Source organism: Phyllobates terribilis, unplaced genomic scaffold (assembly GCF_046119375.1).
Source record: "Phyllobates terribilis strain yellow unplaced genomic scaffold, ASM4611937v1 Scaffold_2__4_contigs__length_985480577, whole genome shotgun sequence".
In the NCBI taxonomy this organism is placed as follows: domain Eukaryota; kingdom Metazoa; phylum Chordata; class Amphibia; order Anura; family Dendrobatidae; genus Phyllobates; species Phyllobates terribilis.
The window spans coordinates 466,785,188-466,797,402 of NW_027362762.1; the positions used below are offsets into that span (position 1 = coordinate 466,785,188).

At 40.9% G+C, this 12,215-nt stretch overlaps 1 protein-coding gene and 1 long non-coding RNA gene across 3 annotated transcripts in view; one reads left to right on the top strand and one right to left on the bottom strand.

Moving 5' to 3' along the window:
- The window catches only part of RIMS3 (regulating synaptic membrane exocytosis 3), a 182,644-nt gene that overhangs the window by 113,207 nt on the left and 57,222 nt on the right, over positions 1-12,215 (top strand). For both annotated transcript variants that reach the window (XM_073665730.1, XM_073665731.1), the window contains exon 3: positions 4,334-4,475. In XM_073665730.1, the coding sequence (XP_073521831.1) occupies positions 4,334-4,475 (142 nt within the window). The remainder of the gene's footprint in view (positions 1-4,333; positions 4,476-12,215) is intronic.
- LOC141216943 (uncharacterized) overlaps positions 1-12,215 on the bottom strand; it is a 137,272-nt gene that overhangs the window by 82,998 nt on the left and 42,059 nt on the right. Inside the window, exon 2 of the long non-coding RNA XR_012285862.1 lies at positions 2,459-2,522. This is a non-coding gene — a long non-coding RNA (uncharacterized lncRNA). The remainder of the gene's footprint in view (positions 1-2,458; positions 2,523-12,215) is intronic.

Here is a 12,215-nt window from a genome sequence, read left to right on the forward strand (position 1 = left end):
TTTAAAAAATAATTAATTACTCAGTTAAGGTTCATTTAAATGGACCAATAATTGGTGAACAAGTGTTCATAAGGAACCCTTGTTCCTTACTATCAGGCCTGACTGGCAATCATGTGACAAATGAGCAAAAAGGGTGCAATGATTTGTAAGTCAGCTTAAACATCATTGTTCTCGACAGCATATCTTCCTGTCTAAACAGGACATGTGCTGCCAATACCATGATACTCTACACTCACAGAACGATTGTATAAACAATCTGTCACAAAGCTCTCAATAGGGCTTTCACGGACAGGCCTTATGCTAGCCACGCCATCTAGCAGATCCAAGGGGGAAACCTGGCCTTCACGCTTTCAACCCTAGGGATGTTGACTTACACATAGACTCCTGAGAGTGGCTCCTGGCTAGTGGAGCCAGCTAGCAGAGGATGGTTAGAAAGCCATGTTAATACGAGGAGGGCATAAACAGAGTTAACAGGCAGCAGAATATTCTAAACATGGGCCAAGTTCAGAAACCGGAAACAAATTAGCTGTGCAGTGGCAAAAAAACACAAGTGAATCAGAGTAAGGGAACTTAGAACTGGTAAATAGATGTAGGAGGCGAGGGGTTTCAATAGTGTGAGCCCCAACATAGGCGCACAGATGGGAGTTAATTCGATGAGCGAGTTCAGAAGTTAACCACAAAGGTATCAGCCTGGATGGCATCCAGAAGACCGACATAAACTGCTGCAGTGTCGCCCATAATGGAGAGTCGGCACCAATGACAACAGAAGTAGAAGCTGAGGGAGCAAGTACAAATATGGATATAACTCAGTCATTCTTTGCACAGAGAATCAGGCAATTAAACGACTGTTGTTGGCTTGCATGTAGTTGATCAGTGGTCATTTCATGCGCGCGATTGTGCCATGTAAACACAGCATTACTTTTCACTTGTCTGAGTAACAAAAGTTTTTTTTGCAAAGCTGGTCACTTAACTCCCTTCATCTTGGGGTCTTTCTCGTGATCCAAGAGCAACGATTAGGAAGAACACATTTCTAGATTTTTCAACTATCCACCATGTAAATAAAAAGTAATTTTTGGAAAAAAAAACTCTTTACATGTCAAAGTTACCTAGTTATGGCGGAAAAATCAGGTATACCCATTGTTTTTTTTTGTTTTTTTAGAAATCACAGCATTGACTAATCAGTGTCCATGTGGCACAGGAGATCACTCTGCGTAAAGCGGTATTTAGACTTCACCGATTGCCTAACTTTTTATGAAACATATTAAGAATTTAATAATTAAACATATAAGAAATTTAGCCAGACTATTACATAAACACTGACCATAAAGTTGTAGCATATCCGCATGATTTTCTTATATCATTATGAAGAGGCATAATTATCATAATTCTAACATATTTTCTTTATTTATATTGCTCCAACATGCCCTTAGTGTTCAAATCAAGTGAAATGTTACACATTCAAAAAAGGACAACAGTTTACAGGACATGAAGCTCTGTTTGTGTGTTCCTGAGAGTCAAATTAAAGAGGTTTTCTGGCATTTCAATATTAGTTGCCTATTAGTGATGATCGAGCGTGTTCTATTAACCCCTTCGGCGAGTACGCTCGGGTGCTCGCCGAGTATTTTGGCGTGCTCGGCATCTCTTTTGCTGTCGCCGCGCCTGGAAGTGTCACGGCTGTTTGACAGCTGTGACATATGCAGAGATTGCTTGGTAGGCAATCTCTGCATGTGTCACAGCTGTCAAACATCCGTGATACTTGCAAGCGTGGTGACATTAAAAGAAATGCCGAGCACGCCAAAATACTCAGCGAGCACCTGAACGTGCTCCCCGAAGAGGTTAATAGAACACGCTCAATCATCGCTATTGCCTATCCTTAGGATAGGTCATCGCTGTTAAATATGTGGAGGTCCAACCAGCTCTTTGCAACCCACCAATCGGATGACTGAATTGACCTGTGCACTCACTGGACATTACAACTTATTGCAACTCAGTCCAATTCAAGTGAATAGTACAAAGCTGTGCCTGCTAAACAATAAAGGTATCATGGACCCTTTAAGTCAACAGGGGTAGGGAAGTTGCACCTCACAGATCTGATTTTGGGATAAGCGATCAAAATTACTTTCTTTGAGAGCTCCTTGAAATTGAAAAATGCATCCCGCCTGTAGTTGTCAGTAGAGGAAGCGTACATCTCCATTGAATTCAGCAATATAAGTACAACAAAAAAATACAAGAAATCAATCCCAGCTAAGATCAGCACCACAATGTTGTTTGTTGCTAAAGACCCAAGCAACAATAAATGTGTATTCAATAAGTTATTTAGCTACCCCAGAATCAGCCTCCAGGCTGGTAGTCAGAATTGCATAATTTAACACTGTAGCCAAGCAGGGATTAGGAGCTGTGTGACAGAAAACAGAACTCCAATTCCTACATACAATACCAGTCAAAAGTTTGGACACACCTGTTCAAGCAATGGTTTCCTTTCTTCTTATTGGAATGTGCACATTGTGGATTCAGTCTGAAGGCTGCAAAAACATATGGAAACAATGAGTAAAGAAACTTGTGTAACAAATCGGTATGTGATAAATCCTGCCTTATTCAAATCACCTCCTTTAACTCTGAAGACAGCTTTACACACCTTTGGTATTATTTCAAGCAGTTTCAGTAATTAGTCATTTGGAATGGTTTCCAAAGAACAGATATGCCTAGTCAGGAGTTCATTTATGGAGTCACCGGCTTTCAGAAAGTGTTTGCGATCATCAGGTGTTTTGCAGAGGCAATATTGGTACACAGTTCCATATAGTGCTGGACCATATTCTACAATTGTTTGAAGCCAGAATATAGCAACAACTACTTAACAAAGTAAAGAGAAACAACAGTCCATCAATACTTTAAAACATAAAGGTCAGTAAATATTTAAAATTGCTAGAACCTTGAAGTTAACTTCATGTGCATTCGTGAAAACCATAAATTGCTTTGATGAAACTGGCTTTCCTGAGGACCACACCAGGGAAGGAAGACCAATAATTACATCTGCTGCAGAGGATAAGTTCATCAGAATTACCACACTCAGAAAATACAAATTGACAAGATCTCAGATAACAGTGCTCATAATTGATGCACAGACATTAGGTAGCAGACACCATTCACAACTGTACAGATGAGACTGCAAGAAGCAGGCCTTTATGGTCGAAATGCTGCAATGAAGCCACTACTGAGAACCACAAACAAGAAGAGACTTGTTTGGGCCAAACAAAACAAGACCAGACATTAGATCAGTGGAAAACTGTGCTGCGCTCTGATGAGTCAAAATGTCTTTTGTGAGACATAGAAAAGGTGAGCAGATGGTTTTTTACATGTGTGGTACCCACCATGAAGCATGGAAGGGGAGGTGTGATGCTGTGGGGTGCTTTGCTAGTGCCACAGTTGATGATTTATTCTAAATTCAAAGCACACTTCCCCAGCATGGCTACCATTCCATCTGGTTTGCACTTGGTGTCATCACTATTTGTTTTTTAACAGGACAATGACTGAAAACATACCTCCAGGTTCTGTGAAGGTTATGTGACCAAGAACAGGAAGGATTGCGTGCTGCATTAGATTAAATGGCCTCCAAAATCACCCAACTTCAATTTAATTGAGATGGTTTGGGATGAGTTGGACTGCAGAGTGAAGGCAAGATGTCATGATTGGCCATCGTCTTGCTTCTACCTATCCCATATCATATGCCGATCCACAAAATGCAAAATAAATAGTGTCAGAATTCAGAGTAAATTTTTAACGTAACCTTACTGGAATAAGACCATATAACAAATCTCAAATTGCTATTTCTTAGCTTTCAGTACTATGGTCAGCACTACAAGTAAACAGTTCTTTGTTTTACGCCTTCATATTTGCAGACAAATTTATATTATAGCCAGTACGTTTATTTATTATAATATTTATTATTTTTAATCATTTATTTGGGATGTCATAGATATAAAAAGGTAGATATGTGTTTTCTAATTAAGATGTGAATGTGAATTAACAAGCTTGGAAAAATAGATGAAAGAATGTCACAAAACACTGAAAGCTGCTGAAGGATGCTTCAAGCTCAAGTTTTCTTCTGTGTCTGATGAATTTGTTCTGGCAGGGATTGAAATCAAGAAATCTTATTAGACATAATGAAAAGCCAATTTGTTACACAAGACCAAGTGGCTCATGTGTTAGATAACCAAAATTGTTGCTGTACAGTTTACTAGATATTGTTAAACTTGGAGCCTCTTTGCCCTCTATAATATAGATTCTATTACAATATAGAGTCTATATTGTAATTCTGTCTTGTGTATGTTTACAGATGGCACAACAAAGAAACTGCGCAGTAACATTCGGCGCAGCACAGAGACGGGTATTGCTGTGGAGATGAGAAATCGGGTGACTAGACAAGGCAGTCGGGAGTCCACAGATGGCAGCACAAATAGTAACAGTTCTGATGGCACGTAAGTCTGATTTCTTTCTTTTTCTGAAGAATTTGATCCAAATTTTCAAAATGCAAGTGACATGAGCAGCATTCTGTTTAAAGGGTTATCTGTAAAATTATTAATCATCACAAAGAACGAGTAATGGCACTCCTATCAATGGGATGAGCTGCATTGCAGCTTTTGGGAAGTATATGTTGCTCCTTATGAAAAAAGGAAGTCAGACAATCAGTGATCAAACATTGATTACCTATTCAAAATTAGGGCATGATTGTAAAGATAGCCGTACACATTAGATGAATGTCAGCTATACCTAGCAACACGGTGAGCCAACTATCTAATGCTGGGGTCTCCAAGCCATGGCTCATTAGCCCCTGCAATGTGACTTCCTCCACATTCTCCTTTCATCAATGTTTTTTTATTGAGAGGACAGCAGGTCATAAGAATAATGTCATTTTACATAATTATGGTTTAATGATTATTCTGACTATGCTCACTTCCATATTGGGAGGTGAGTGGTGTGTCATGTATACAAATACCTCTTGGGTCACGTGCATGATTGGCAGGTATTTTGCAGTTGTCCAATTGCCTTACACCTGCCTATGGCACATTCGTCCCGTCAGGGATCCTTAGATGTAAATCACTGGTGCTACTCACCTCCCAATACTACGGAAGTGTGCAGATTTGGAATAATCCTTTAAACATAATTCTGATTTAGGGCTTATGCAGACGTCCGTGCAAATCAGTCAGAGATCGGACCACAATACATTGACTGGGCGCAGCTCTCCTGACCCGAACGTGACAGCTTCATGTATTTCTATTTGACTGTCATACTCGGGTTGGGAGAGACGCGGCCAGTCCGTGCATTGCTGTCCGATCTTGCACCGATTTGCATGGACGTCTATATGAGACATTAATTGTAATTTCTGCCCATATGGGCAGCCGTAGGGTATGTTCACACTGATCTTTTAGTGTTTGTTTTTTTTTAGTGGAAACTTTCCGAATCCTTCAAATTGTTCAACTAGATTAATATTACAACTGAGTCACTGCAAGTAATCTGCTGTGCGGATTTGGAGCGGTTTTCCTGCGCTGCTGGTGGACTCACAAGGAGAAGCTTGAGAGGTGAGGGAGTTAAAGATGCATTGTTTATTAGGACGGTTACAAAGTCAACATGTTTTGAAGTTATCCAAACTTCTTCTTCAGTACATAAGCTTATTGGGGATCTATACCAGACTGACAGTTATATATGCTGATTTTTTTTAAAAGAACTGCAAAAAGGCACATAACATGTCAAAGTTCAGCCATGGTCCATTGGTGCGATGTGACAAAATATAACATACATGACATATACAAACACATTCAAAACAATAATAAAAGTACATAAACATTGCACATTAAAATTCAATTATTTCTTATAAAATTATCAAAGAAAAAAGAATGAGAATGTCAATAGGATTTGAACTGACTTGCGGTTGCTGTACAAAAAAAAAATCTTTATTTGGTGTCATTATCTGAGGTGCCACCATGGATGCCAAATGTTGTTACTGGAGAAGGGTCTCTTAACGGAGATGTTACTGTGGTATCATTATATATAATACTTTTGGGAGAAATACCTATGGTCATTTTGGATATCATGAGTAGGTGCAGAAAGTGAAACTGATATGTATCACAAAAATGTAGAAAATAAAAAAAGAGCGGGAGTGTGGGTTTCAAACCCAAAAGCTGCTGTTCTTTTTCTGATGAAATAGGGGTTTGACGAGGAAGCGCATTTGTGTCCCTACAGTAAAACTAAGCTGAATCCCTACTATGTAGCGGACTGCCTGTTCCTAGCGAACAGACCCGCCTTAGTCCTCGGCTAGTCTGAACGAAGACCTATAGCATAAGGGGAGGGGTCCCTAAAAGAACTAAGGACTGGAACAAATATGGGACACCTCCTAAACAGAGAAGTTGTTGCAGAACACAAAAAGACAAACAGACAAAAAAGTACTAGAGGTCCCAGAAGGACCAAACGAACTCAAAGAGAAAGGCACAGAAGCACCTGGCTAGAGAAACAGTCAAACACTGAAGTCCAGCACAGCCAAAAGGGCGGAGCTGGAATATAAAGTCAGATGGTCACGTGACCGCAAAACACAAGATGGAAAAATCAAGCAGGAGGGTTCTAAGAGTACCCCCTCTTTTATGAGGATCCTCCGGATCCTCCAGGCCCAGGCCTATCCGAAAACCTCTTGTGGAAAGCTTTAACAAGCCTAGGAGCAGAGACATCATCCATCCTTACCCAGGAGTTGTCTTTGGGACCTAAACCCTTCCAGGAGACAAGATACTGTAATCTCCCTTTATGCCATCTAGAATTCAAGACACGAGAAATTTCATATTCGCCGTCTTCCAACACAGGAAGAACTGAGACAGTGGCATCCCTATCTGATTCATCAGCCTTTTTCAACAAGGAAAACATGAAACACAGGATTAATCTTCGAGGAAGTAGGGACATCCAACCTAACAGCAGATGGGATAACAACCTGAAGAACTTTAAATTGACCCACAAACGTATGACCCAGTTTTTTAGAGGGAATTCTCAACCGCAGGTTCTTTGAGGACAACCAAACCATGTCACCCACAGTAAACAAAACCTCCTTACGTTTCCTGTCAAAATACTTCTTGGACTTCTTGTTAGCTTCTTGAAGGTTGCAACGTACATTAGTCCAAACTCTCTCCAAATCACCCGAAAAATTCTTCTCCTCCGGCACCGCCAACCCAAAATTGGATAACGAACCAAAAGACGGATGTCTCCCAGTACAACAAAGAAAAGGAGAACACCCAGCAGACGAGGATGTATGATTGTTAAGAGCAAATTCTTCGAGAGGCAGAAACTCAGACCACACCTCTTGATTGTCCGCCACAAAACAACGCAAAAACTGTTCAACATCCTGGTTCTTTCTTTCAGTCTGTCCATTAGACTCAGGATGATACCCAGACGAAAATGACAAATGGACTCCCAACCTGTCACAAAAAGCACGCCAAAAGCGAGCCACAAACTGAAGTCCTCTATCAGAAACAGTATCCGTGGGAACGCCATGGAGCTTGACAATCTCCTTAACAAACGTCTTAGCGAGTGTCTTGGCGCAGGACATCTTAATGAATGGAACCGAATGACACATCTTGGTAAAACAGTCCACGACCACCCATATGACAGTAAAACCCTCGGACACAAGAAGATCAGTAGTAAAATCCATTGTGAGATGCGTCCAAGGTGCACTAGGAACCTCCAGAGGGAAAAGCAACCCCTCAGCAGGAGTATGTGAAGCCATTGACCTAGCACACATAGTACATTGATGCACCCACTTGATGACTTCCTTCTGCCATCCAGGCCACCAAAAACTGCGACTGATAAGTCTCTTAGTCTCCGAAATTCCTGGATGACCTGCCAACCGAGACTCATGACTCTCCACAAACAAATCTCTCCTAAAGGCTCTAGGCACGAAAAACCTCCCATGGGGAGTATTAGATGGGGCATCATCTTGAGCTTTCGGAATCCCATTCTCCAAAACGGAGTTCAATGCCGACACCACAACTCCTTTCTGTAAAATGCTCTCCTCCTCCTCGGCACCGACCGTAGGAGAGAAGCTGCGAGATAAAGCATCGGCTTTAACATTCTTAGTAGCAGGGATATAGGTAACAGAAAAATGAAACCGAGAAAAAAAAGTGCCCACCTAGCTTGACGGGCATTAAAGCGCTTGGCAGCATCCAGATAGATCAAATTCTTATGATCTGTGAAAACCTGAATAGGAAATCTAGCACCTTCCAAAAAATGACGCCAATGTTCAAACGCGAGTTTAATAGCCAGCATCTCCCGATTTCCAACATCATAATTCAGTTCGCTTTCCGAATTTTTTTTCGAAAAGAAGGCACAAGGATGTACTCCATCCTTGTTCTCCTGAGACAAAACTGCTCCGACCCCCACCGATGAAGCATCGACCTCGACCATAAAAGGCTTGGTCTCATCAGGCTGCATAAGGATAGGGGCAGAACTGAACCTGTCTTTGAGATACTCAAACGCTTCAATGGCCTCAGTAGTCCACTGGACCGTATTCGCACCTTTCCTGGTGAGATCGGTCAGAGGCTTAACAATTACAGAAAAATTCTTAATGAATTTCCTGTAATAATTGGCAAAACCCAAAAATCTCTGTATAGATTTCAAACCAATAGACCTAGGCCATTTCTGCACAGCCTGAACCTTCACCGGGTCCATCTCAAAGCCCTCGCTGGAGACAATGTAGCCCAAAAAACTAATTTTTTGCACAGCGAACTCACATTTCTCCAGCTTAGCAAAGAGTGAATTATCACTCAATAACTGCAAAACTTCACGTACACTCTGCCAATGGGACTCTAGATCTGGTGAATAAATCAAAATGTCATCCAAATACACAACCACATTCTTACCAATCAAAGGTGTCAGGATGTCATTAATAAGGTTCTGAAAAAATGCAGGTGCATTGGTAAGACCAAAAGGCATCACCAGATTCTCAAAATGACCTACCGGAGTGTTAAAAGCAGTTTTCCAATCATCACCCTCCTTCACTCGTAACAAATTGTATGCCCCCCAGAGATCAATTTTAGAGAAACACTTGGCCCCCACCAACTGGGTAAACAAGTCAGGAATTAACGGCAATGGGTAGGAATTGCGTACGGTAATCTTATTAATTTCACGAAAATCCAGACATGGACGTAAACCCCCGTCCTTTTTTTTAACAAAGAAAAATCCAACTGCCACAGGCGACTTAGTAGGTCTAATGTGACCAGCAGCCAGGCTAGTCTGTATGTACTCCTCCAAGGCCTTTCTTTCCGGGAACAAACTCAATGGCACAATCATAGTCTCTATGAAGAGGTAAAACTTGCGACTCCTCCTCTGAAAAAACCCTCCAAAAATCTTGAATAGGTACAGGTAATTTCCCTTTTTCCACAGCCGCAATGCGACCATTACAACATTTATCATAGCACTTCGGACTCCAAGACTTAATCACATTAATAGACCAGTCCAGCAGAGGATTGTGCAGTTTTAACTAAGGCAAACCTAGAACGACCAGAGAGGGTAAATTATCTAATACAACCAAGTCCAAAATTTCTTGATGAACTCCATTGATAGTGAGGGAAATGCAGCAACCTTGTGAGTAATACATTTCAAGGGAGTGTTATTAATTGCAATCACAGAAATAGGTGATGACAAAGGTTTGGATTTCAATTTGAGGTTTTCCAAAAACCCTTTATCAATCACATTAGGTGTTGAACCACAATCCACAAATACCTGAAATTCAATCAAATTTTCCTGCAAAGTAGTACTCCCAGAAAGAAATACTCCTGCAGAGCGTAAACAAGCTATGCGGGTGTAACTGACCTTTTTTTTTTCTTTACTTAAACGAAGCTCACAATACTTAATCAAATGGTCAGCTTTACCTCCAGTCTCTTTCCTGAGAGGGGAGCGACTTCGCCCCAACCTCCATCGGTTCTCCGCCGTCAGAGCAGATTTTCTGGGGACTAGGACCTGGCATTACAGGAGTCTTTACCTCATTCTGTCTAAATCTCAGTCTCCTATCCACACGAATAGCTAATTGCATGGCATCCTGCAGAGTCTCAGGTGCGGGGAATGCAATTAGCAAATCCTTAACCCTTTCACTCAGACCAGCAAGAAATAGACATTTCAGGGCCGGATCATTCCATTTAACTTCTGAGGCCCATCTTCTGAAGTGTATGCAATAATTTTCAACATCACCTGACCCCTGATTCAAACGCCTGAGTTATGCCTCAGCAGATGAGATTCGATCAGGATCGTCATATAATAGCCCCATAGCAGAAAAAAATTCTTCTACAGACCTTAAACATGGATCATTAGGTTGGAGAGAAAAGGCCCACCCCTGTGGTTCTTTACGCAAAAGTGACATAATAAAACCAATGCGCTGTGATTCATTCCCAGAGGACCTTGGTCTCAAACGAAAATATAACAAACAAGCATTTTTAAAGGAAAAAAAATCTTGCTGTTTACCATAAAAAACATCAGGCAGTCCTACCTTGGGTTCCACAAAATGCGCTTCAGAACAGCTACTCTTGTGTTGCTGGAACTTGGCTACCTCCAGAGACAATTCCTGTAGGCGTTGAGCCAAATCCTGGACGGAAACCATACTGATCCCCGAATTTCTTTCCTTTTAGTTTTTTTGGGCTGGACTTACTGTTATGATCTGCAACATGTACTAAGGAAAGATAAGGGAAAACTGTCCCTACAGTAAAACTAAGCTGAATCGCTACGATGTAGCGGGCTGCCTGTTCCTAGCGAACAGACCCGCCTTAGTCCTCGGCTAGTGTGAACGAAGACCTATAGCATAAGGGGAGGGGTCCCTAAAAGAACTAAGGACTGGAACAAATATGGGACACCTCCTAAACAGAGAAGTTGTTGCAGAACACAAAAAGACAAACAGACAAAAAAGTACTAGAGGTCCCAGAAGGACCAAACGAACTCAAAGAGAAAGGCACAGAAGCACCTGGCTAGAGAAACAGTCAAACACTGAAGTCCAGCACAGCCAAAAGGGCGGAGCTGGAATATAAAGTCAGATGGTCACGTGACCGCAAAACACAAGATGGAAAAAACAAACAGGAGGGTTCTAACAGTACATTGATGTCGACTGCGATCAGTGGGAGATTGTGGATTATGTTCACCCAACATTCAGAAAATAAATGATAATAGAACTGTTTAGTTCTATCCCTTTGCCGGTTTATACACATAATTTCCCATCTTCAATTTATCTGATGTGGTACTATGTTATTAACACACTTTAACTTCTTTCGTTGGTTTCAATTTATCCTTGGATGAACATAATCCACAATCCCCCACTGACCGTAGTAGACGGGGATGTACCTTGCTCTCTGTGTCCTTGTGGTATAGCCAGCTTGCAGGGGAGTTCTATGATGAGAATTTTTTCATCTTAGTTACCACCCTTACGTCACCGCTGACCTACTTTTGAAGCAGGAACTTTCTAGCCAATACAAATACTCTCAATGAATGTATTCCAGCTAAATATCTCCAATGGATGTGCTCCACCATCTTCTAGCTCCCGTTTCATCAGAAAAGGAAAAGCAGCTTTTGGGTTCTAAACTCCCCCCTCCCCCTTTTTATTTTCTACATTTTTGTGATACACATTAATTTTGACTTTTGTGATATGCATCAGTTTCACTTTCTGCGCCCACTCACGATATCCAAAATGACTATAGGTATTTCTCTCAAAAGTATTATATATACTGATAGCCCAGTAATATCTCCATTACAAGACCCTTCTCCATTACCAACATTTGACATCCATGATGGCACCTCAGATAATGACACAAAACAGAGGTTTTTTTTTGTACAACAACGGCAAGTCAGTTCAAATCCCATAGACATTATCATTCTTTTTTCTTTGATAATTTTCTAAGAATTATTATTTTTTTTAAACTGTCATTTTTATTAGCGTATTATGCAATTAGAATAGATGGAGTGAAAACATTCCTATAATTAAGACGACCTTCTTTGTCTTAAGGCTTAATATCAATTCACATAACATAAACGATTGGTTCAGGATAGAAATGAGCCCAAATAGCAGGCCCAACCTCCCATTACCCTTACGCCCTCCGGTTGTCAATAAGAGCCTTTTTTCAGACCATCTGAAACATTGATATATTATATTTTATAAACATTCAAACTACTTGACAAAAGACATAAGACACACACAAAAGGGAATG